The sequence below is a fragment of the Myxine glutinosa genome, chromosome 11, assembly GCF_964187855.1.
Source record: "Myxine glutinosa chromosome 11, kmMyxGlut1.1, whole genome shotgun sequence".
NCBI lineage: Eukaryota > Metazoa > Chordata > Myxini > Myxiniformes > Myxinidae > Myxine > Myxine glutinosa.
The window spans coordinates 15286062-15313541 of NC_136271.1; the positions used below are offsets into that span (position 1 = coordinate 15286062).

Sequence of the window (27480 nt, forward strand, 5' to 3'; positions counted from 1 at the left end):
GAAGCCAGGTTCTCATTCATCGTCTACCATTGGCCTTGCAATTCAAATTGAAGCACATTTTCATCCACAATGGACAAAGAAAATTGTTAAAAGAAATAAAAACCTGGATTGCCTGGAAAATTGGAAAAATTGCCTGGAAAAAACCTGGATAATTGGAAAAATTGCCTGGAAAAACCTGGAAAAGTGGAAATATTGCCTGGGAAAACCTGGAAAACTTGCTTGGGGAAAAACCTGGAAAATTGAAAAAAATGCCTGGAAAAAACCCGGAAAATTGGAAAAATTGCCTGGAAAAACCTGGAAAAGTGGAAATATTGCCTGGGAAAACCTGGAAAATTTGCCTGGGGAAAAACCTGGAAAATTGAAAAAATGCCTGGAAAAAACCCGGAAAATTGGAAAAATTGCCTGGAAAAACCTGGAAAAGTGGAAATATTGCCTGGGAAAACCTGGAAAATTTGCCTGGGGAAAAACCTGGAAAATTGAAAAAAATGCCTGGAAAAAACCTGGATAATTGGAAAAATTGCCTGGAAAAACCTGGAAAAGTGGAAATATTGCCTGGGAAAACCTGGAAAATTTGCCTGGGAAAAAACCTGCAAAATTGAAAAAAATGCCTGGAAAAAACCCGGAAAATTGAAAAAATTGCCTGGAAAAAAGCAAATAAAGTTGACTGAAAAGTATCTCGTCACTCTAGTGGGCTCGCACGGTTAGCAAAATGAAAACCATAAGCAATAATCCAAGCACAGCACACACAAGCCTGGTTATAATTAACAATTTATTTCGAACAAGCTCATGTACATTAATAACATTACCTTGCAATAGGGGGACTGGAATACAGCTCATATAAAAGACATCCGAGAAGAAAAGAAAATAGAAAACAAGTAGTCACATGATCGGGAGCAGGTGCGGGCGACTTGGCCAGTGAGCATCTCATAGCACGGTCGATGGGTTCGCGGCACAGCAAAGCACAGCACAACAGCATGGTTGTGGACAGGCAGGCAGGCAGAATGAATGGAGTGATGGATGGGAAGGGGGTCGTTATACGCAAATGCGGAACACGGTTCTAATAATTTAATTCCATGGCAAGCAGCAGACGTGAGAGGATTGGACATGGGGAAGAAGACGGTGCCCAAAGTGAGTACACCAACTTTGCGAAGCTTCATGGTACCACCTACAATGGGGCACGCCGATTGGTGGAGCCAAAAGGAAGAGGATGACGTGTAAGGTCTAACAACATGGCTGTCCGATTCGCTGGCAAAAAAAGGAAATAATTATGGCTTTAATGATCGCTTCCCCAAGCTCGGAGCTTGCAGTGTTTTACCCAATTAGAATTAAACAAAAATGCACAAAGTATACATTATTTACATTTGAACGTCAGTGTCATTTACTTTATGAACAAAATGCATTGCTGTCTGCTGATGTGATAACCGTCGAGTTCAGCGGGCCTACAATTGTTCCGTCAGTCTGCAACGTCATCAGTAGAGCGACGCAGAACGACTACAGCAAGGCCAACAACCTGGCTGCAAGGGTCACAGTTTTGTAATCACACTTTGAAAGGTCTTTGTTGGTTAATAGCCGATGAAAAGTTAAATAAAACGTATCGGGTTGCTGAAGGTCATTGCAGAGCCTTCATAAAACCGTTCCTTTTGATTGTGTCCGGTGGGAATACAATGTTAAGGCAGATTCCTGAATTTACCTTCCAGATCCACACAAGCACAAGATGTGCTTCCTTGAGCACGCACGGAATGGCGTCTCAGGAACAACGGATTCAGATGGTTGAGAACTTTGCTGTTCTGAGTACTTTGAGTCTGGTCGTTTTGCGGGTACAAAAGCAGGAGCATGTGATGATTGCGAATCAATCGCAGTTGAAGTTGCGACTGGGAACAGCCCCACGCAGAGGTACGTGATTACGTCAATGGCAGCAAAAGTACGCACGACAAGGTGCCTGCTCTACCAGCACATTGTGCATACGTTGCCTCGAGAAACAAGTTTCAGGTAGTGTATAAGAGTGAGTGAAAGTTTCTTATTTCCTCATCTAGGTAAGAATACACGTTTAAAAAAAGAAGAAGAGACATTAAGGACCAATCAGCACAGAACGTCAAGGGCCGGTGCTCGTTGGCGAATGATATCCTTCAATGATAACTTTACACAGAGTTTGTTTCTCCTATTTTGTTTCTCCTTTCTCCTATTGTTTCTTTTGATTCCTCCTAGTCTCGACTGAGATCTGGGTCTTGGTGTCTTATCTTACCCTGATGTCGGAAGCATTGCGAAACTCGATTTCGCCAGTTTAGAGGCAAAAGCAAACACAATACGGGACTAACACATATGGCATGTCAGACGTTTTGCACAAATGACTCAAAAGGTGTCTTACTAAAACAAACATGATCTCAGTCCGTGCACTTCTTGTTGCCATTCGTGCACGTCAACGTCCACACAAGTACAGAACACTGGCAACAATGCGACAAAAATTTACTGACCAGATGGTGATATTTAAGGCCTAAGTTGCATTGGAGTCTTCAATTCCCTTGGTGGTGAGAATGTCAGAATGCCTTGCAAATGACGTGGGCTTCTAACAGAAGAAGAGTGAAAAAATGCAGAATTTACAATGTTCGGGAGCACACATCGAAGCGACCTTCAAAAATGATCCTTGTGCCTGTCACTGGACAAAACTTCAAATTTGCATTTTCAAACAGACGTGACTAAAAATGAACCCGAGTGAACTTTCGCGTCTTCGGCTGCTTCAGGGCTGGTTATGGTCTTGCTCGGGTCACGCCTCTTGTTTGGAACAGGCGTGGGGATCTGTGACGGCCGTGCAGCACTTGGTTCAGATGCACCCCTCCGCTGTGGGCTGGGTGTGTAATTGAAAGGGGTCACACGAGCCGACACTGTTGTGCTACCGCCTGGAGAGCTGTGCTTGCTCGAGTTGGCAGAACTCAGTGGGGTGGTCCGCTCGGTCGAGACCGTTTCGTTATCAGGAGTTGCAGCGGGAGAAAATGAAGGTACTTTATCATCACCCTCCTCAGGCTTCCCAGAGCGTGGGCTATTGATTGGACAGTCCTCAATGCGCACCCACACATCTTCTGTTTTTGACACTGCTGGTGCCATTGGGGGTTCCACTGAATGCTCCTGGGTCTCTGCTGAATCAGACGTTTTTCTCCAAAGTCCACAAAGTGAAGATGGAGGGGTTGGCCCTTGGTTTACAGCTTCTACTGTATTTACCAACACTGTATTGCTATCTGCTACAGGTTGTCCATGCGGCTGCTTTCCTTCTTTAGGCGGAGTAGCTTTGTTAATGACAGGGGCGTCAGTCCCGCCTTCACTGCCACCCCCGCATCCGCCCCCCCGAGTCTTGTCTGATGACTCTGAAGATGCAGACAAAATGGATGAAGAGCTTCCAGCACGACGCCATGTTCCCACACGAGGAAGGGACGAGCTTGGCCTACTACCGCCTTCCCGCTTCCAAGTGCCATTACGGCCAGACGCGACATGACCTGGGCTTCGAGATCTGGACCGGAAACCTGATGCCGTTAATCCTAATATATCCTGACTTCTTTCCTTGTGTTTATGCCCTCCCCTATTACCAGACACTGACTCACAAGAGGCAGACGATGCTTTGAGAGCATCACGGAAGTCTTGACTAGGTGCTTCTTTCACAAAGGTGGACTGGCGTACAAGTGACACCGGTTTCTCTGCATGCTCAGACTCACTCTCACTAGATCTGGCCGAAGCTGCTTGTGCCAGCTCTGCACGTTTCACTGAACTTCCTTTAGTGGTCCTCACTCCTCCACCACTATTTACTGCTCCCACTTTACTTCCCCCAGCTGATGTCCGGGTTCTGTTGGCGAAAGTAGGACGGGCATACGCTAAGTTTGTTCCACCATTGTTGCTCGTAAGACATGCAAGATTAGATGAACTAGAAGATCGTGAGGACGGCGCACTTGGTGAGGAGCCTCCGTTCCGAATGCCAGTTGCTGAGGCTCGCCTCAGTCCTGAGGGGAAGGAATTGCGAGCAGGGGATGCAGAGAGGCGGCTTGCACCTGGAGTAGATGCTGGTGATGCTGACATACGACCTGATAATGGAGCTGGAGAGCGGGCTGCAGATCGCTGAACTCGCATATTGTTTGCTACTGTAATGCCACCTCTACCACCAGGGCTCGGTTTTATGAGGGAGGCTCCATCAGTTCTTGCAGGGGCACTTATTGATCGATTCACACTGCCACTGCTGTTCCCACGCAAAACGCCGCTTACCTTAGATCGTGTTAAGCCACTTGGGCCAGATGTAGCCTGAGGCTTAAAAGGGCCTTTCTTTGGTGCTGCACTAGAGCTTGGTGACAGGTTCCTAAGGGCAGGGGAAGGAGTACTGGCCCGTCCTCGAATTGCAACAGAAACTGAGAGAGACTGAGGCACCTGGGTCTGTGAATCAACGTTTGGCCTGGCCTTCCCAGTAATACCACTACGATAAACCTTTTTTCCACCACGCACTGCCTTGGGTGCTTCCACACTAGGCTTTGGCGCTTTATCTTTGGATATCCGTGGACCAGGAGGTGTGAAATTCTGAAGGGTAGGTGATGTGGCTTCTTCACGATCAGCCATCACATGCAATGGGGAACCAAGAGATAGGCCAGAGACTAGGGAAAGAATAGAATCAGAGTCAGATGAGGCCTGGCGTGAGAGACTTCCTGGAGTATCTATTGCTGCAGCTGCTGCAGCTGCTGCTGCCTGATGCAAGCTTGATACAATTGAGTTTGCTCCCTCTTGAATAGCTTTCCAATCAAAGCTTTCAGATTCTGGGGAAGCAACATGTTCTGCTCGAAGTTCAGCTGCATTCCCTTCCTTATCCATAGATACTGCTCTTCTAGCAGAGCGATTGACAGCCACCCGCTGCTCAACACGAGCTCCCATTCTCCCATTGGTCTTTCTTTTCTGTGGCATGGCTGATGAAATGCACTCCTGTAAAAGATCATCTTCAGATTCTACACTCAATGAGCTGAGTGATGAATTACGTGAAAAGCATGCTGGTGTGCCCTCAACTCGGTAAGCACGAGCTGTATCCCCTGCCTTTCCCCTGGCCTGCAATGTTGTCCGCCGCTGGTGCGCACCAGAGGCCAGCCCTTCAGAGCGAGTCACTGCGCTACCACCTGCATTACCATTGTCATCTCGGTCAATGTCACTCAATGAACTGAGAGATGAGTTACGCGAGAAACACACAGGTGTGTCTTCAACAGCAAAGCTTCGCAATCGTTCTTCTGTCGTTGACTCTGTCTGTTGAAGTGGGTCAGGGCACGATTTCCCTCGTGGAACGTCTTCTGAACATAACACTGGTCGTCCTTGTGCCCGATCTGCAGCCCGTGTCTTCTGCAAAACATCGGCATTTGTTAATTTATTACTCTTGCCGAAACGAGTAGTTGCAAGACGTTTTCCATAATCATCTTGAGAAAGTTTCCTGGGTAAGTGTCGCCAATCCTTCTTTAACTCCTCTTTGGCCTATGAGAGGGGCAAACAAGAAGAGGAGACAGTGGATGAATGGATGAATTAATCAACAACCATGATTGGGTAGCAAAATTAATTACTGTACAAATTACAATGATGAAGATTAATTAACAGATGCTCTTCAAGGTAATTTTACAATGACCTGGATGCCATTAAAAATTCCAAGCAATTCGTGCATTGTTCCACCCAGGATAAATTAAGCTGTTGTAAACTAACATTTTGTTTTGAATAGTTCTATGTTTAAACAAGGTGTGATGATGTAATAGGTGACAAGCAATTAACTCACCTTGGATAAATCTCCATCATCGTCGTCAAAGTCCAGCGAGCTTAATGAATCATTACGTGAAAAACAATATGGTGTGCCTTCGATAGGCGTAAAGTGATGTGGAGAATCAGCTGCAAAGCCTGCTGTGGGCCGTCCCGTTGCACTCGATTTGCCCGATGCATCAAAAGACTCTCGACACGGCTTGGGCAAACGGCTGGGCACAAAGTGCTGCTGTTGCCTCGGGTGGCCACTGTCTGAAGATTGCTGGGCCTGAACCATGATGCGATGCACACGGTGTGGCCGCTGGCTCGGACCTTTGGGCATTGCAGCACTAATGCACTCAGCTAGGATATCACCTTCACTGTGGCGAGTGCCAGCCCGTCCCATGTTACGCAGCCCACCAGGCTCATCAGTTGACGAGTCAATAGTGAGATCGCTTAGCGATGTGGCAGCAGAGAAAGCTGACTGTGTGCCTTCCGTGTGGTAGATGCTAGGTGTGTCATGAGTGAGGCCATCTCCAGCCGACCCTGTGGTATGGTGGCCTGCTCTGTGCCGGAAAAGAGGCAATTGGCTTCCGCGTTTTGCTCCAATCTGCGTGGCTGGACATTTCTGGCCTCCCTCAGTTTCCTTCTTGGTCTTGGAAGCTGATGATTTTGTAGGCATGGCTGAATTAATACATTCCTCCAAAATATCTGCATCATCGTCAGAATCCTCAAGCAGCTCAGATTTGTCACCTTCAGATTTTCTGCCGACACACTGTGCTGGAGACTCCATGGACAAATTCACTCGTCTATCCGACCCCGTTTCAACAACACCAGGTTTTTCCTCCTGTACAGCTGCCAACAATACTGATGCCCACAGCTCAGAGTCTTTGTTGATTGGTGGTTCATCAATACTCAGCCCACTTAGACTCGACCCACAGGAAAACCCATCGGGTGTTGCCTCTGTTGCAAAATGGAGGAGTCTTGCTGCCAGCATTCCTGGAGGTCGATCCACTGGATCCCACACTGGTGCAACTTTCTCTGAAATAGTTACAGGTTGCAATCCTGCTCGCTGCTTAACCTCAGATAGTGAGATCTGATTCATTGCTGCATTAGAATCGACCAGTGGTACTTGGTGGTGGTGTTCTTGTGGTGATGGTGATTGTTGTTGGTGGTGATGTTCAAGGGGTGGTGGTGGGGTTTTGGCCCTGCTTGGAGGCATGCTTCGGCCTGGTGAGTCAGGTAACTCACTGGGACTAACAATCCCACTTACAAGCTCACTATTAGGGTCGCTAGCAACTGAGCTGGCAATGGATGGGTTCCCAAAGCTATCCAGTGAGCTCACGGAACTGCATCGACTGAACACGAGTGGCGTCTCCTGCACATATGGGTCTAATGGGCTTTTTGGCGTCTGTGCTCCTGACTTGGATGGAGATTTTGCACCGGAAGTAAGCTCTCCTTTGTCTTCAACCCGTAGCCTCACCATCTTGCATCGTTGTGTGTCGCTTGTGCCTATGGATTCGTCCATGGCAGCACTGCCCTCATCTGGTTCACGATCATCTCCGCGCATGGTTGAGCAGGCGACAGCTCCTCCACCATCTTCTGTGCTGCTTAAAGATGACAAAGAGCTACAACGAGAGAAGCAAATCGGTGTGCCTTCCACACAGTATGTACGTATCTTATCAACTCCACTCCCAGGTGCTGCAAAACGTTTTGGTTGAGCAGGTGCCATAAAACTTTTTGACTCTCTTCTGGTCCTTTGTGTGTCAGAAAGACCCACGGAACCTCTAATCGTGTCTTTGCTCTCATCAGCGTCATCAGTACAAATTGTGGGGAAGTCTGAGGAAAACTTTAAACTGTAGTCGATGGGTTCAGCATGCCGTTGGACACTCGAGTATCTCTCATCTGATGCCGCTTCAACACCTGACTCATCATCTGCTGTCAAATTTGCTTCTTCTTCTTCCTCCTCTTCTTCTTCCTCTTCCTCTTCCGAGTAGCGCTCACCATAATTGGTTGGCTTGTCGTCCACTTCATAGTCATCAGGACAAGGTGAACGCAAGCCAAAAGCAGTATTAAAACCTCCTGAAGAACTTGCTACTGCATTAACTCCACTGCTGCCACCACTTGAGAAATTATTGCTCGACACATCCGCTGCATGAGTTTCTGAAGAACTGGTTTGAGCTCTTGCGGGCATTTCAGGATGGGACCAAGCATCATGTGATCGACTAGGGCTCTGACGGCCTGAGTTTAGCTGTTCATCTGAATATTTCAAGCTGTAGTTAATGGGTGTGTCGGAATCAGCACCTGCCTCATCAAGGTGATTGGCACTGTGGATTTTGCGTGCCAAGTCAGGTGGGTACTTACCATAACATTGAAGATGCACCGCACCATCATTATTACCCGAGTTTGTGGAATCGCTGCCTGACACCTCTTTACAGCCACTCTCTGTCCGACTATATGGCAAGTACCCTCTTAGTCCCGATTCTGCAGGTCGGAGTTCAGCCCCCAAACCCCGTGATTCCTCCCAGGCTGGTTGAGGACGTCTTGAAGGTTCTGAAGGGGCAGAAACTGTGGTTAAAGATGTCATGGTAGTTTCGGCTCGGCTAACATTAAGACCATTTCGCCGGCAGGCAGAGGCATCAAGCACACACTCAGCAACCAATGCCCTAGGGCGAGTGCTATGTACAGCAGCAGAGCGTGGGCTCAGGTTGTCGAGGTTATCAAAGGTCTCTGCCAGGTCCTGAGCCTGCAGCTCAGCCTCAAGGGCACGTTGGCGCCTCACGTGCAGCCCCGGAGCTGCAGCATCAGGTGATAGTATACCGAGGTCCCGATAGCGTGGTGGGCGGTTTGCCATTAAGTTTCGAAGTGCTGCTGCACTGCCCATGGCAATCATACGGTGCTTTGAGTGAATCAGGTTCTTAAGCATGGCGGCTGCTCCCAGATCCCACAACGTCTCCTGGTCACGAGCATTTCGTGCAGACAGGTTCCAGAGTGTTCCACAGGCATTGCTGACAATGGTGAGGCTGTGTGACTTGAGATGTTGCAGTAGAATAGGCAGACAGTTGTGATCACGAAGGATTTGTCTGCATCAACAGGACAGAGGTGAAATTTATGTCAGTCTAGTTTGATTTAATGAAATGACAAGTCAACATGTGGTAGGGGCCATCAATACATTGCATATGCATAGGGGACGGGAGGATGGGTGTGTGTCTGGGTGTACAGGGTACATACGAGAGAGGTGTGGTGTCTTAATTTGCTTGATTTACTTTTGGATTGCAATCAAAACGAAGCCTTGTGATTATATTTCTGAATTTTCTCCTTTAAACTTTTTTTTATATTCCTGCCTTAAAGGACTTTCCTCCACACTATTTGGATACTCCGTGTCTCGATGTCGAGACTTCTATATACAGTATATAGAGGTGAGTGATTCTGAGAAGTGCAGAGGAAAAGGAGAAGCAAGTCAGAGGCAGAGTCTCAGTTTGATACAATATCAATACCTGGAACATCTAAGCAAAACATTTAGATGTGAGGTAGCCAAATGGGGGGTGGGGAAGGGGGGGGGCGAAGCTGATATATTGCTACATGGAAAGGGGAGGGTATAGCTAGATTGTGTATAGTATGATCCGTATGTCCACGTAGGTTACCTTAATTTTTGTAACAGGGAAAATGTCAGAGTAAATCGTATTGCAAAAACCACTTTTGACATCATTTGCATATCGAGTCACTAAATTGGGAAAGCAACTATTTTGAGGGAGGAGGAGAGGAGACTGGGGGAGGGGGAGAGGAGACTTGGGGAGGAGGAGAGGAGACTGAGGGAGGAGGAGAGAAGACTGGGGGAGGGGGAGAGGAGACTGAGGGAGGAGGAGAGGAGACTGGGGGAGGGGAAGAGGAGACTGGGGGAGTGGTAGAGGAGACTGAGGGAGGAGGAGAGGAGACTGGGGGATGAGTGAGGAAGAGAGGAGGACAAGAGACTGGGGGAGGAGTCAACTCATGGTCAAACTTCTAAAATCATCAATTTTCATCCAATTAACTTGAAAATTAAAAAGCAATTGCATAGTGCATCATCAAATTGGGAAAGCAACAAATTTTCAGTTCAAAAGGTCAAATGTCAACTGAAGGTCAACTCAAGACCCACCTCCCCTCAAGCCCTCTCCCTCCCAGATTTCTCTCGATGTCCCTGCTCTCAAATGTTGTGTTTGTGTCCTTCCCCCTCTCTCCCCATCTTGTCTACCGCTCCCCTTATTTTGTGTTTCATGTGTCGGTTTGACTTTTTGTGTGATTAATGTTAGCTCTTTCACAAGCCTCGATCTTGTATACAAAAAAAAAAAAAAAAGGTCAAACTTCTAATTTCAATTTTGATCTGAAAAATAATCAATTATTTAAATCCGATTGACCCGAGATTTGATTAAGATCATCAATTTTAATCTTAGGAATCTTGATGTATCCATGGTAACCTTGTTGGGGGGGGGGGGGGGGATTTTGCAAGTATCGTGCTCTGCATGACATCTTTCTTATTTGTCTGTCTGTCTGCTTGTTTGTGAACAGGATATCTCAAAGTTGTGGTCAGATTAAGACAAAATTTGGTGGAGAGGTTGGGTATGTGACAAGGACGAAATTATTCGATTTTGGTGAAGATCTGGATCTGGATCTTAGAATTTTTAAAAGTGATTCTTCACCAATGAGTAAAAGGGCCAAAAATGATTAGTAGCATGATATTTCAAAAGTTGTGGATGAATTGGGTAAGGTAACAAGAACAAGCGAATTCGATTTTAGTTTCTGTTCTGGATCTAGATCCGACCTATCATCAGTGGGATACAAAATGTAAACTGTTCAGCCTTGCGGAGGTATGCTCCCTACCGAGTGCCATTCTAGTTTTGTTATTTTTTCAGCTGAACATTTGCTAAAGGTCAGCACTCAGGTAGTTATGACAAATAATTTGTTTGCAGCCATTGAACAGATGCTGCATAGAAAGATGGCACGAAGTAGGATCACTAAAAAAAATTTAAGGAAAAGAAGAGAAAAGAGGAAGAAGGAGAAGACATTGTTGGGTGCCCGATCATAAATAAGCAGTTACAAATACATGTACAAGGAAGAAAAGTAGTTGTGTAGAATTTACGTGATGGATTTACGTCAAGGCTTGTCTGTATACAAAAAGAGTTTATCTGTTCCACATGACATGCGCACCATATGTCACGATACTTGCTCAGCTCCCTGAAAGTGACCGAATTTCAGCTTATATATCAATTTGATTACGAATTGAAAGTTTTTATTGTGACCTTGATCATCCATGATAATCTTGCAAAGCAAATTTGGGGTGAACACGCATGTGCAGTCAGAGCTCTCTGGCCAGATGGCATGGCTCGTGAGTAAATTTGGGGCAAACGTGTATGCGCAATTCAGGCTACGCCCGATCAATCTTTTTAGTATTATTGATAGTGTGCTGCATTTATGCCAGTTCTAAGGTGCTCCTTCCAACTCCACACCTCAATTTATTGGGTGTATAGGATGAGGTTTTAAAACTGCAATTATAACAGCTTTGGTCTGTTTGAAAGCTTAAATTACTGCAGAAGACTAGTGAAGAACCCGTCCTTACAAACGGGTTAATTCCCCCAGAACTGTCATTTTATTACGATTTGTAATACCAACTGTTATTACGATTTGTAATATGCTATTACGATGTACATTCACATTGAAAGAATTTGCATTCTTCCCCAACCCTGAATCCAGGGACTGTGATTACATTTTTACCTCCAACAATCCTCCTGTGCACACACCGAGTATGACAATCAGTTTTCAACACTTCCATCCAGCGGTTGAGGAGTGGATAGAAGTCGAAAATATACAAACAAACACACAAACAGACACTTCTGAAATTATAGTATGACTAGCGAAGCATTCATCCTTACAGATGGGTTAATTCCCCCAGAATTGGTGTACAATAACGAATCCATATTCATTATCTGGGGATTCAGAGTTATGTGGTTCACATATTTCCACTAAAATTCGATATGTGTGGGGAAAAAAATAGGAGTTATGCGGCTTACGCTGATCTGTGGCTCAAAGTATTCGATATATGCGGTTTCAATATATGCGGCCACTTTCAGGAACACAACCCCCGCATATAGAGACCTTACTGCGTTTTTATAGGACTTGTAATGGCTCCTTCGACTGGGAGCGGCGCTATGCTATACATAGCCTAAAACTAATTGGGGCCTTCCCTCCCCACACCCTGAAATCTTGGACTATGTTTTTATATACCTCCTAAAACTTTCCAGTGCAGACCCCGAGTGCAGCCATTACTTTTCAACTCATTCCATCACGGGGTTAGGGTTACGGATCAGTGCACAGAAAACAAACAAAACCAACAAAATCAACAAACAAGTAAAAACATACAAAAAAGCAAAAACATACAACCAAACAAACAAAAACAATCAAACAAACACACAAAGAAATGAAGAAACAAACCAGACACTCAAAGGCACTTATTTTAATGAAATATGGCATGAAACACCTGGCAAGGGGGCAACTTGAAGTTGGAGGTAACCATCCCAACTTAGTATAATGTTCCCATGCACACCCCGAGTACAACCTCCACGTTTAAACACATTTCATCCCACAAACCAACAAGCAAACAGACACGCATGTTTCAACGCATTTCCCCACATATATGATGACTATAGGTTTCATTACAATATAACAGAGAATTGGCATATGTATTTTAGAATGATTTGTCCAACTTCTGGGAGTTTGATTTATTTTTTAGCGATAACGTGCAGTTTCCAAGTTATTCTGTCCAGTGGTACAGGAGTGCATTAGCACGTTTGATAATTCACCCACTTTAGATAATTCACCATTTTAACATAAAAGTAAAAATAGAAGTTTGAGTTGGTCATCCCAACTTAACAGAAGATTCCCATGCTAACCCAGAGTATAGCCACGGCTTTTTAACTTATTTCGTCCAGCTGTTTAAGAGTTCATCTATATATATAAAACACAGTTTGTGTGTGTGTGTGTGTGTGTGTGTGTGTGTGTGTGTGTGTGTGTGTGTGTGTGTGTGTGTGTGTGTGTGTGTGTAATGTTACCGATAGACTCCTAAACAGAGAGGCTTACGTGCTTGATATTTGGCATAGACATGGCCATTGAGCCTGGGACGAACATGGCCGAACTCAAAATATTTGACGATCCATATTTTTTATTCATATTTACCTCAGCGCATTTCAGCGCACGGAATCAACGGAATCAGAGCAGGTGGGCGCTGATTCGCTCAGAGCGATCACGTGATTACGCTATGACGCTATGAACGCTATGACCGCTATGACGCTATGAACGCTATGACGCTATGACGCTATGACGCTATGAACGATATGAAACGCTATGAACGCTATGACACTATGAACGCTATGAACGATATGACGCTATGACGCTATGACGCTATGAAAAAAACAATCGCTATGATGCTATGAAACGCTATGAAACGCTATGACGCTATGAACGCTATGAACGATATGAACGCTATGACGCTATGACGCTATGAAAAAAAAAATCGCTATGACGCTATGAACGCTATGAAAAAAAAAATCGCTATGCCGCTATGAACGCTATGACGCTATGAAAAAAAAAATCGCTCGCTTTACCAAGGGGCTCGCTCTCCCCCCGTTCCCCTCCCCTCCCCTTCCCCCTTCCCCTCCCCCTCCCCTCCCCCGCCCGGCAATGCCGGGTACTTCTGCTAGTACACTATAAAATACAAACAAACACAGAAACAAACACCCAAAAGCTGAATTATATATAGTAAGATTATCTGGCAGTGTGGTATTTAATCATGGAAACAAAAGTTCCATTGTGTATTTTGTTCAATAGGTATGGAAGTGGAGGATAGGAGGAAAGAAGTTTGGATCAATGTGTACATGTTGTTTAAATGGGACAAGGGGGAATGAGGGAGGTCTAGACCCAGCCATAAACTGTCATCCTGCTGCTTCGCCGGTAGGGGCAAGGAGAAAGAGTGATAGAGAGAGGGTAGGGAAGAATGTGAGAGGGAGAGGGAGAGAGAGGGACAGAGGGGAGAGGAGGAGAGAGGGAGAGAGGGCGAGAGAGAGAGGGCGAGAGAGAGAGGGCGAGAGAGAGAGAGAGAGAGAGGGAGAGGGGGAGAGAGAGAGAGGGGGAGAGAGAGAGGGAGGGAGAGAGAGAGGAGAACAGAGGGGAGAGGGAGAGAGAGGGAGCGAGAGAGAGGGAGCGAGAGAGAGAGAGAGAGAGAGAGAGAGAGGGAGAGAGGGGGAGAGAAAGAGGAGGACAGAGGGAAAGAGGGTGAGGAAGCAGGGCGGATAGGGTTGGGGGAAAAGGGGGAGAGAGCTGTAGAACAGGAGAGAAAGGGAGAGAGAGGGAGAGAGAGAGGGAGAGAGAGAAAGAAAGAGAAAGAAAGGCAAAAGGCACTATATAAATACAATTGTTATTATTATTGATGAGTGTACCGGCTCCTCTCAGTAATGGTGCTCATATAAACTTCAAGAGGATAACAAAACAGAATTTACTGTAATAAAACAGAAACAACTAGATAGAACGGCACTCGGTAGAGTGCATACCTCCGCCAGGCGGAACAGTATATGTTTTGTATATCCCACTGATAGGCTGGGTTTGGATTCTGACCTGAACCAAAATCTAATCGGCTTGTTCTTGTCAGCTAACCAACTCGTCCATCAAGTTTAGTCATAATCCGTGCATAGCCTTTTAAAATATTGTGCTATATATCGTTTTTCCCCCCATCTCTCAAAGGTGAAGAATCACTTAAAAATTGTCGAATCCGGATCCATATTCGGATATTCACCAAAATCCAATCATTTCATCCTTGTCGCACACCCAACCTCTCCACCAATTTTCATCCAAATCCGTCCACAACTTTTTGAGATATCCTATTCACAAACAGACAGATGGACAAACCGACAGGTGGTGAAAAGATAACCTCCATCCATGTTTGGTGGTGGAGGTAAAAATAACAAAACAGAACAAAACAGAATCACTTACACCACTCTTGACCGCCAAGTGTAATAAAACAGTTTCTAATTATGTCAAATTTTGATAAACATGTTCCACCTCCTGCAAATACTTAGAATCCGAATAACTAAACTGAACCATCCAAATTACACATTTCTAAATCAGTGTTGATTGAAAAAACATGAACATGGTAATTATAAACAATATAAATATTAACGTTTCCCCTTTCTTGCCTCTCTACCCCAACATTTTTTTACCGTCCTTTTCTTTCCTCTTCTTCAAACTTTATTTTAAAATAACCTCATTTACTTCTCATTTAATCACCCCCACCCTCCACTTCATCAACCGACCCTGGCATTTTTACTCTGTCGAAGATTTCAAACACACTCCCATAAACATATACCGTGCTGAAATGTTATTACCTAAAGCCATCATTTGTGGCGACGAGGCTGGAGACGTTTCGTAGAATGCCACCACCGCTTTCAATAATGGCCAGGGTATTGCTCTGACTGCGGTGGCTTAATGTACCCACGAGGAAAGCTAGTGCCCCGTCCACACCGCAAATGTCCGCTTTGTTTTCGGTGCAGTGGGCCGAGAGATTCCACAGCGCACTCAGGACACTCTTCAGCGTAGACTCCTGCCAGAGACCGGGACAATAAGGGTCAGAGCTTCAGCGGTGAGAACACCAAGTGGGAACACTTTAGCACTTGAACTTTCACAATCAAAATGCTATGTGCCGATCATGGGCCTTGGCTGTCTAGGTTATGAAATGTCAGTCTGCAGCCCAAACATCTACGAGCAAGAAGGACTGCCAACTTGGAAACTCTCACAAAAGAACAAGGGGTCCAAAGATTGACAAAATTGCCATAAGGGGGTAGTGGGGGTGGGGGGGGGGGGTGAGGGGGGAGTGGGGGTGGAGTTCTTCTTCTTTGAAACACAATAACATGCACCCTTTTCCCACGATAAAAATAACAAATGATCAATCATGCTAATCAGATGAAATGTTTCTCATGTTGCAATAACTATTGGAGATTGATTGCTTTGGCTCAGTTCTTTGGGATTTCTAGATTAAAACAAAATTTTTAATGAATAATTCTCATTTATAAGAGTTATTTGAATCACTGGAAGCAGAATCAATAACTCAGGTTAATGTTTACTGTAATTAATTAATCTATGTAACTAGCTAATTAGCAGAATCAATTTCCATTGTTTGCTTGTCAGAACAGAGCAATATTACCTTTCACTCCATTTTGTTTGAAAGATTATTATTTTTACATTTGCGATATTAAACCCACAGAAAAGACCAGCTCTGATAAAAGCTCTGTAGTTACCTTCTTCCGTACCGTTATCTTCTTTATTGCCGCTAATCTTAGCAGACCCAGTTATGGGATTTTTGTACCAAATATTGCCATTTGCATCAACATCACGAGGATCAGGCATTTAATTTGTCAGCACACTCTCATCACTGCTACTTTCACCATCAGATGGCAAGGGTTCAACAAAGGAAGTGGAGATCAACCCACACCATTCCTCCTCCATCTTACTATAATTCACCAAATGTCCGTCTGTCCGTTCAAAGGTACCGCAAAAACAGCTCAACCGATCGCAACGATATTTTGGGTGGGTATTCCTGGGACCCCTTGGAGTAAAATAGGCTATATTGTTTTTCCAAGTTTTCCAATTTTCCAATTTTTCCAAACACGATGGAATAATATTTACCGATATGAACAGTGATGTGGCTTTTATTGAAATTCCACAAATACTGTTTATATTTTGATGACAATTACGAACCTGCCACGAATGCGGAAGTGGACAGATGACGGCAATGCGTGGGTTGGATAATATCCCAATACAACCGTCATTCAATCATTAAACGTTAATCGTGTTAATCGTTTTGTTAAAGTATCAATTGATGATTGGAATTGAGTGAATACAATTACGATTTTGAATTCGTAATTGTGTTCACCCAACCGTACAGAACTTCACATCAGGATTTAAATGTTTGTTTGTCACCAATGTTAAAAGTTTATTTTTTATATTAATGTTATTTCATTTGTGATTGGAGTTACGCTGTTTGGAATGAAAAAAGAGATATCGAGTTCAAGTGAATGACGGAATGCCGTGACGGTGTCTACTTTCTAAATGTGAATTCGCGGATCGCCATATGCAGATTCGCCATTGACTGGGTATGGAACAAACGTACCCGTTTGTTTGCGAACAGGTACGTTTTTCATGGAAGTCCTTCACGAACTTGCTGTCGATGTCTGACGTGCGACTGAAGGTGCTACAGGGATGTGGAATTTATTGGTTTCATGCTTTAGCATTCGCCGTTTCTGCATTGTCTGTTTGCTTCTGGCCTCCCACTTGTGTGTAGCACGGGTACCTCACTAGTAGAACCTAATTCCAGGTTACAATAATTCTGACCCAATCCAGAGTGTGAGCACAGTCGTCGGCTATTGCAGTTGTCCTTCTTCTGTTACATAACACAGAACTTAATGGAGTCCATTTCAACAGCTTTCACAGAGAATAGTCATTCATGAGAAAAAAAAACTTCCAAAACCTCACATGGCAACCAATAGACACAATAATTATATTCCAAATCACATGACCGAAGACAGCAAACCAGAAAGCGCTATTCAGGAATGATCGTGCAATACTGCAATCCCAAGCAACAAGGTCGATTTGTTTATGGTATTCCCATTCTGACATTGGTTAAACTACTCGAAGATTCAAACGACTAAATGGGATTCCTAGTGGTGCCGGTTTTCCAGCGATTCCAAACTCTGGGTGGGTGGAGATTGTGCATTATTTGATGAAAAAAGTATAGTCTGTATAGTGTATATTGCAAGAAGACTCCATAGATGTTTGTGTGGTGTGCATCTGAAGGAGTCTAATGAGTCTAAATGGTCTCAGGGGTCTAAGGTGTTTAAAGGGTGTAAGGGTCTAAAGTGTGGAAGGGTCTAAAGGGTGTAAGGGTCTAAAGGGTGCAAGGGTCTAAACGAGAAGGATTGACAGACTGAGAGCTCTTTCACGATTCTGTGGGTGGTGGTGCATGGCCGTTCTTAGTTGGTGGAGCGATCCGTCTGGTTGATTCTGATAACGAGCGAGACTCCGACACGCTAACTAGTTCCGCGACCCTGGTGTGGCCGGCGGACTAACTTCTTAGAGGGACGAGCGGCTGCAAGCCGTGCGAGATGGAGCAATAACAGGTCTGTGATGCCCTTCGATGTCCGGGGCCGCACGCGCGCTACACTGGACGGGCCAGCGTGTACCTTGCCCTTCGCCGTCAGGCTCGGGTAAACCGCTGAGCCCCGTCCGTGATGGGGACTGGGGCTTGAGACAGTGTCCCACGAACGAGGAATTCCCAGTAAGCGCGAGTCATCAGCTCGCGTTGATTAAGTCCCTGCCCTTTGTACACACCGCCTGTCGCTACTACCGATCGGACGGTTTGGTGAGATCCTCGGATCAGCCCCTGCACGGGCCATTCTCGGCTCGTGCCGGTGCGCCGAAAAGATGAGCGAACTTGACTGTCTAGAGGAAGTAAAAGTAAAAGTCGTAAGTAAAAGTCGTAACCACTCTAAAGGGTGCAAGGGTCTAAAGGGTGTAAGGGTCTAAAGGGAAGAAGGGGTCTAAAAGGTCTAAGGAGTGTAGGAAGTGCAAGGAGGTCGAAAGAGATATGAAATGCTATTTCTTCGACTTTTTGATTTTGATAAATCTGTGGTGTAGGCAATGAAATATCACGTAATCCGGTTGCTCATGTGACCTCTAATCAAAGGGAGACACTTTTAATTTTTAATTTTGGTTCAGGTCCGAATCCAGATCCGACCTATCAGTGGATACAAAACGTAAACTGTTCGCCTGGCAGTTGTATGCGCTCTACCGAGTGCCGTTCTAGTTTTTCTTTTGTTCATGCTGCAGGAGCATTTGTTGGTCCAATAATAGGTTTTAGTAATTAAAAATAAAACTGTCACAGTTAAAGGCAATGGTGAATTTAAACCAAAAAAAAAATCATCAATATTTCCTCTTTTTGTTTTCCATTCCTTTTCAGGCTTTTGGAAAAAATGGCAAAAATCCATACTTTCAACAAAGCCTTGAATTTGAGGCAACAGAATTCCCTGCTTCTTGAGGATTTCCAGGCCAGTACGTTCCAATCCAATCCAAGTTCCCGTTCCAATCCCTGCTTATCAAGCAGACTTTGTGCCATTACTCTCCAACTCAATCCCAGGTAAACCGTGCTAAAAAGCGAAGTAATGTATTCAAACTTGCACAGACCGAAAGTATAGATGTTTAACAATCCAAAACAGAAAAACCTGATATACAGCCATTTCTGACTCCACGTCACATTACTGTCTGTACTGAGAAAAAAAAAATCTCCCTGCTACTTGCAATACATTTTGTGGTGGCAGCTCCATTATATATTCACAATAATTCTCAATACTGATAAAATAAAGAACTTCATCAAGACTTGTCTGGTAAGTTAAAAGACAACTGATTTCCATTTTTAAAATAAAATCAAAAGTGATATTTTACTTGCACAAAATAACGACAACAGTCCTATTAGGGCCCAAATCCATTCAGCCTGACCTATCAGTGTCATAGGCCCTCTCATAGGCGTCAATAACAACTAAAAACTCAATTCGGCGAGACTACGCCAGAGAAATTAATAATCGAAAAGCTCTTGGGCCTACTGGGCCCATAAAGGGCTGAGCCAAATGTATTTCGTGTGAAAGAGCTAGTGGATGCAATCTGAATCATGGAAACAACATCACTCACCTTTTTAACTTCCAGAGCACAAGACATGAGAGCTGCGACACTACCCACGTCACGCAATGTGCGTTTGCTGTTCACGTCTGCACGCCAGGATAGGTTCCGCAGCACACTCGCAATGACCTGCAGGGAGTAGTGCAGAGTGCTTGTGTGGAACAAACATGAATGTGTGGACAAACTTGTATACTCTATAAGCAAGCTCAGTCGATCAAAGGAGCATACAAGGCAGGCTATGTGAAATACACTAATAATCCCCACCTGACAACCTCCAAATTCTCTGTTTTCTTCAAGTATGTTATATGGACAACTTTCATGGAAAGAACGCCTCAAAGTTTTAGCACCCAACTCTTCAAATTTTGCAAAATGTTGCTCTGGAGGTTGTTATGCGGGTGAATTGTCGGGCTTGTTTGTAATGTAGTTGCCTGTTCCGGCACATTCAACATAATTACAAAATCTGAAGTTTTCTTAGCTAGCCTATAGGGGTACTTGACTTTCCAACAGGGCATAGGCCAATAGATATCCCCACATCAATTGCTATATTTTCACAAACAGATCACAAACCAATAAGAAAAATGCATATCGCTGTTTGGCCACAGTTGCAAAACGAGTCAGGAAAAATCCTTCTACACCATATTGATGACAACGAATGGGATACACGTCGTCGGGCCAAAATGTCAGTGGGGGCATCAATTACTTTGTATATGTTATACACCTTTGTATATGAGACACACACACACACGGACACACACACACACACACACACACACACACACACACACACACACACACACACACACACACACGGACACGGACACACACACACACACAGGGACACATGCACAGATACACACACACACACACCATTCAGACTTATGGGAAGTTACGAGGGGCGGCAATTTGACATCTCGCCCCGAGTGTCATTTTTCCTCAATACGCAACTGCTCCAGTGTATCTGCGATCTGTTTTTAAAATTCCCTCTAGATGATGGACCCAGATTGCGTATATCATATTCCCGTTAGGAAGCGACTCATTGTTACCCGGCAACGCCGGGTGCTTTTGCTAGTATATATATATTGACATATGTGGAAAAATTACACACCTAGACTCTCTACATGCCCTGCATGGATGTAAACCTGTCGCTAGCACAAATAGTGCCAGTCTTCGCATGGGTATCTTGCATTGAATTGACCAGGTTCAGAAACACTTTGGACCTTGTCAAAGAAGGTGCATTGTTATTCTATCTAGCCTTTCCAGGCAATTCTTCTTTTCAAGTTGTATTGGTGCTTCATCCACAATATAGGGGAATTTAGTTCCATGAGCTGCCCCTCCCCCCCAAAGTCTGTCATTGATTCCTACAATGAGTTTGTATCTAATGGGTCTGCTAATCCGACCTTTGAATTATGGAGCAGCTACATGGACATGGTGCAACTTCTGTTTGTCCGTGCATCTCGTGAAGGAAATTGGGAACTTCATCTCTCCACTCCCCGATCTATGATGTCCTGGTTCACAACATGACACAGTCAAATATGTCCACTGTGTATTGACTGGAGATGCAAAATATCGCTTCCAAACAACCCTACCATCAATGAAGAGTTTTCACAAAGGGGATTTCTGTGTTCAGAGACAAGAACATCATGGATATGCATTTCGAGCAAATGGCAAAAAGGTATGCCACGACTAATGGTGGAGGAGTGAAGGGTATCACCACCAACAAAGAAGCAGTAACATCATTGAATATCCTCCTATCATCTGCGTGCAGAAAAAAGAAGATCCTGTGAGCAGGTGGTGGGTAAGAGTGAAGTGATCCGACAGAACAAAGACTTCGATCCCACTCGCAGCAGGACAGATGAAGAGGATACAACAGAATTGTATCAACAAGTGAAGCCTTCATGCTTCCCTTCACGACAGAGACTGAAGAATTGGTATATTTGACAACTGGAGTGGTTGCTTCAAATCAAGTGGCCAACGACCTCAGAAAGGGAAGAGAAGCAGGAGAGGAGACTCCACAGGCATTTCTTGCAGATAGTCTCGAACAAGAAAACACAGGTTTATTTGCTCCTTTGAAGAACCAGAAGACATTCTCAGCAGTGTGCTAAAGAAGAAAGTCACTTCTTGCAGCAAGATAGTAGAACTGCAGTCTCGCAGGAACCTGTTTGCACACTTACTGTTTTGTGAAAGAGCCAATCAAGTGAGTTTGGAGAAGATGATACAGTTCAGCCTTGGCCCACTCCCACTTGCACACTCCACGCATCATGGAACCCTTGTGAAGCATCCAAAAGACAACCTCATGCCTCGTATTGAGTCTCCACTAACGACTCCACGAACGCATCACATCACCACACCAGACCCATATATCCATTCTATCCCATCAGAGAGTGTATGAATCGTAATTATTGAAGGAATGGCTATGGCCCAATAACTGAAGGTCATGTTCAAAGTCATGTTCATAAGTTAAAAGCTAAAACGAGGTCAATCACATTCCATCGACATTTGGAGAGCTTGAAAAACTCCTTCTAATTGGGATTGCAAACTTGCCAGAAATACAACAACAAAGCAGATCCACTTTGTAAATAACAGATATCATGTGAAAAGCATGAAGAAGGGTGAATGAGTGAGAAGAGCTTCAAAAGGTCAGACAGTCAAGATCCAAATGCAAATCAGTTGAAGATTCCAAAGCAGTGGAAGAAGTTCCTCAACCAGGGGCCAAACAAGGAAGAACTTGTCAATTTCCTGCTCACTGCATTAAAAGATGGAGCTACACCAATCCGAGGACAAACCAAGGTTTTTCTTGCTCACGGAAGTGAATGCCACTCCTCTGTCATTTCCTGGACAGTTTCCTTGTACTAACAAAATATCACTAACTGTTTGACATATCACGTGCCTTCGATACGGTCTAGCACCACGCTCTGCTCACCAAACTCTCCTCCTATGGTATCCATGGAAATCCCCACGCAAGGCTTGCGGACTTCCTCTCTAGTCGTAGTCAACGTGTGGCCCTGAATGGATTTCTCTCATCTCCCCTTCCTGTTCAGGCTGGAGTTCCCCAAGGCAGTGTTCTGGGCCCTGTGCTTTTTCTGGTCTTCATCACTGATCTCTCCGACTCTCTGGAAAAATCCTCTCTATCTCTTTGCTGATGACTCCTCTCTCTGCCGCTCCATTCCTCATCCCTCAGATCGTCAGTCTGCAGCCTCCTCACTCTCTGCAGACCTGGACAAAATGACAGACTGGTCAAACAAGTGGAACATGTCTTTCAATCCTCACAAATATTACACTCTCACTTTGTCTCTCCGAAAAGACTGATTGGACAACCCTCCCATCCACTTTCTCAACAATCCTCTCCAAGAAGTTCTGTCACTCAAGCTTTTGGGTCTCACTACCTGCCATGATCTTTCCTTGGAAAACCACATTTCCAAGCTGGCCTCCGAAGCCAGTCGCCGAATGGGCATCCTCCGTCATGCGAAGTCCTTCATTGGCACACCTGAACTCCCAGCCACATACAAGGCTTTCATCCGCAGCTCAATCGAATACTGCTCTCCCCTCTGGGCTGGTGCTCCTGCCTCACACCTAGTTCGTCTTCACACTGTTGAAACCAAAGCTTTCAGAATCATTGGAATCTCCCGCGATGAGGCTGATTGTGAGGGCCTTTCACTCACTCACTGCAGGCTGGTTGGTGGTCTTTGTCTTCTACCGACTCCTATCCGGCCTAGCTCCCCCAGCTCCATCTGTGCTGTGTGCCCCAAATATTCCTACAGGTCGCACAAGATCTGCCAGCAACCCTCTTCTGGTTAAACTGCCAAAATCAAGACTCTCTGCTCACCTTCACTCTTTCATTCCTCTCTACTTCCGCCTCTGGAACAAACTCCCTCACTCTATTCAATCCCACTCCTCCCTCCAGGTCTTTAAAACAGCTGTTCCCCACCATTTCTTATCTTCCCCCATGCAAAACCTTGATCTTTTCTACCCCCGTTAATTCACCTGAGAACCACTTTTTTGAAATACCAACTTCTTTCCTGGAAGTCCTAGCAGTGTCAATGTGTTTTATAGCTCTCCCAACCCACCCACCCCCCTCCCCCCACCCCGCTTCGCATGCCTCCTCCCCCCAAGCCCTTTCTCTCCCAAAGATCTCCTGATGTCCCTGTTCTCTGTTGTACTTGTGTGTTTCCCTCTCTCTCCCCATCTTGTCTCCCACTCCCTTTATTATATGGTTCATGTGTCCACTTGTGTTTTTTTGTGTGATTAATGTTAGCTCTTACATGAGCCTCGATGTTGTATTTTAAAAAACCAAAAAAAAGTAAAACAGCTCAAATCCCAAAAAGCAAAAATAAATAAATAAATAAATTTAAAAAACACAATATCTATTTTTAACTTGAAATACATTCCTCAGGTAAGTCCAATTTGCATTGTGGGTAGAATGTCAGTTTTAGTTGAAAGTATTACACGATGAAAAAAGTCATTTTGGGACAAAACTTCATTCACATGTTGTAAACAATCCAAAGTGAAAACAACACAAAAACATTCTTTTGAAAATGAATTATATGCCGATTATGATGATGGATGCACCATCTCCTGGATTTGCATTGTGTATGCACTTCCTGTGTTGTGTACATAGTTTCTGTTTCCATCATCAATATTCACAAGCAGAGACAGTGTACTGGTTTGCAACACCACTACCAATCCACAACAATAACCAGCTTCACTTTTCTGGCTGCGCATGGCTTTGCATTGCATGTGCACTTCCTGCATTTCTCGCATCACGCTCGAGCTGGTGAAGTGGAGGCGTACGACTGCATTGAGCCGCCCAACTGTCCTCTGGAGCGGGGTTTTCTGACTGCTGCACCGTAGACTTGAGCTTTCACTCGGCGAATGGCTCCTTCCGCATGTTTGTTTGAGGTCAGCGGCTGTTCTGTGGGCGGTGGATGCGGCGGGTCGTTGCTTTGGCGGTGGGGGGCCTAGTCTTCCATTGCCACCCATTTGATGGTTTTCAGGAGTACAGGTCAGTAATCGTGGATGGAGACTTAAAGTTGTGTTTGATTTGTTGGTGTTTTGTCATCGCTTTGTGATAGTGGCCATGTATTTATAGTTTTTCACTCAGTAGACTATTTACTTTATTTCAGTTTTATATTTTTGGAAACTGTATTTCTATACATTTGTTTTTATGTAAAGAGCTCAGAAGCATTTTGTATTAGCGCTAAATAAATGAAAATTATTATTATCATTTATCTTTCCAGGATACTGCATTCAAAATGTCGGTCAAATACCTGCCGGAGATCTTCACTGTCACAACGTAGTTGAGCCACCATGGCCTTCATGCAGCCCTTCATAGAGCATAGCATTGCCTGAGCATGGGGTGAATCAGAAAGTGTCGAGGGAACAATAATGTGAAATTTCATCAAATATTGCCATTATTCATTCTTACTTTTCAATCGGTCTTTTGAAAGCAAAACATTTACTCTTCCTCAACACACTGCAACAAATTCCATACTCTCCCTCCACCTTACAGAAACGAGACATAAAGAAAACAGACAACAAAGTACAAATGGTTTGCTGTCCTAAACTTCATCTCTCAAACTAGCTTTATCTTATCTGGGCACACTTTGAAGCAAAGACGTGTTTCACCCACCAGACCATTACTTGACATGAATGAATAAGCAAGTTTAGATTAAATTGTGCGCATCATGCCTTGTTTGCCACATCCCCGAAGGTGAGGTTGGTGAGTGCCATGCCAGCGTAACGGCGCAGCGTCACATTGTATGGGTCACAGTCATTGGCAAACATATCACAATCCACCTCTAGCAGCTCACCGATGGCCTGCAAACCACCTGCATTGATGGCACGCCACAGCAGACAATGGATAATGACAAAGGTGTTCATATATACAATAGGCCATAAACAGAGGTAAAATAGAAAGGGTACAAAAATGAAGTGGGGTTATTCACACAGTAAATTCGCAGAAAGAATCAAAGGAGCAAACGTGAGATTTGCTCGATTACAATCCCACAATTTACCCCTCTGCAGAATCTTTGCTTTTCCACAAGCCTCAATTTTGCATACCCCTCATTCCACACATTCATTCCAAAACAAGTTGGCTAGCTCACCTAGTTCATTCATGGCATGCCGGTGATCTTCGTCAAAAGAGAGTTTCATCAGCACGCAAATCGCCGGCCCAATTTGATTCTCCACTGGTGAGGGCTCTGATCAAACCAATGGAAAGTTTATGGAATAGCAGAATTACAAGCACACATCCAGTGATGCTCACACAAAGAAATGCTAAACATAAATACGAAATAGAATGTTTTATTTGTTTTAAATGAAGGAATGTGAACATGTGCAGCTCACTGGGTGCATGCGCTGTATTTCCAGACGTGTTGCAGGAGGCACTCCACTCCCAGCAACTGTCGCAATAAGCACGGATCTGCTCTATCAAGTGCAGCACACGCATCTCGCGCCGCCCGCGCCGGTCTTCGGGCTGAGAATGCACAATGTTGTGCAAAGCAGCGCCGGCACGTCCTCTTGCCTCACCACCATTCCGCCCCGCTCCCACGGCCGCTCGATCGTCTGAGTGCAGCAGCTGGATGAGCAGTGGGAGGCATCCGGACTGGCGCATGGCCACACAGCTGTCTTGCGAGCTGGACATGGCAAGAAGTGTGCGCGACATGTCCTCTTTGTCGTGTGTTCCGAGCATGGACAAAAGTGAGTAAACCATCTCAACCTGTGAAAACACACGATAGCAAACATCCTGTTTTTGACAATTTATTCAAAAGATAAAGAAAATCACTTTATTATGAAGAGATTGCAAATGTGGCACAATTTTTGACCCCTCCACTCCTCAGCCACCAAATATATCATGGTTAAAAATTGTAATAGAAGAGGTCGCCAATGGGATGAAGAAGAGGCCGCCGGTATGGCTATATACGATGCCAATTGACACTGTGTTCTATGGTGATCAATAAAGCCTCCATCTCCAAAACTGTGACTCAACTTCGTCTATTAGTAATTACAGTGCATAAGGGTGATGTATAAGACGGCTTCAAAAGCAATCAACTTCTGGATTTTTTTTTAAAACGATCTTCAGAATCAATATCTTATTAAAATTGAAGTACAGTAGAGCCTCGCCATCCGCATGTTCATGGTCTGTAATTTCACGCTTAACTCCTAGCCACCCTTTCTCTCCCTTGGCGTACAATTCGTTTTTTTACGCCGAAAAAATGAACTCCTCCCGCCCCCTAAATGTGTTTGGTTTTTGTAAGTTTTCAAACACTTTTGATGCGGATGCAACAAAATAAAAGCAACAGCAGAAGAAAAATAAGAAGCGAGATAGATCATGGTGAAGAAGAAGAACCCCAGGTTCCTTTTGTTATTTTGCATCAGGGATGCCTATTGGGGATGCCACTTGTAGCAGAAGCAGGACTCCAATGTTAGGCCATCCGGTCCGCGCCGGAAGTCTGTTTATTCTTTTGAGTCCCTCGGGACAACCAAGAACAGCAACTAACAACAACCAACAACAACAACAACCATGTAGTTGCTTCTCAATTGCAGGCACTTCAAACATACATTACATCTTTCCCCTCAAGATGGAAAAGAGCAGTGACCAAGTTATTGTTACACAAGCAAATAGTACAGATGCAACCAATGCAGTAAGAAGAGTAGAAGCATAGATCGCTTGCAAAGTCCAACTTAGTGCAAAACCATAAACAACAGATCAAACTCATAAATGCACATTACATTGCAACAAATCAAATCCAACTCAGTCTTCGCAAACATCCAATATTGGTAAGGACAATATTTACAGTTCATTACAAGTCGAGTCTGTCTGGTCGACGACTGATACGACCATTTCGTGTCCGAGTTACGCACCGGGTAACTGAGCGAGATGTAGACACTGGCTGGGTGACTGCTCTGCCAGGCTCGTCCAGATCTACAGAAGGTGCAGTATCACAAGCTGGAGGCTTCAAGTCTGGCGAACAGCTTGAGCCATCATGGACCTCACTGGTAGCGTTA

At 44.7% G+C, this 27480-nt stretch overlaps 1 protein-coding gene across 1 annotated transcript in view; it reads right to left on the bottom strand.

The window, feature by feature from the left end:
- Positions 1 to 750: 750 nt before the first annotated feature.
- APC (APC regulator of Wnt signaling pathway) overlaps positions 751 to 27480 on the bottom strand; it is a 177044-nt gene continuing 150314 nt past the window's right edge. The window contains exons 9-16 of the mRNA XM_068130202.2: positions 25819 to 26191; positions 25578 to 25673; positions 25162 to 25301; positions 24741 to 24818; positions 19489 to 19605; positions 15138 to 15352; positions 5771 to 8813; positions 751 to 5478 (exon numbers count right to left, since the gene is read on the bottom strand). Of these exons, the coding sequence (XP_067986303.2) occupies positions 2680 to 5478; positions 5771 to 8813; positions 15138 to 15352; positions 19489 to 19605; positions 24741 to 24818; positions 25162 to 25301; positions 25578 to 25673; positions 25819 to 26191 (6861 nt within the window). The 3' untranslated portion in view covers positions 751 to 2679. The remainder of the gene's footprint in view (positions 5479 to 5770; positions 8814 to 15137; positions 15353 to 19488; positions 19606 to 24740; positions 24819 to 25161; positions 25302 to 25577; positions 25674 to 25818; positions 26192 to 27480) is intronic.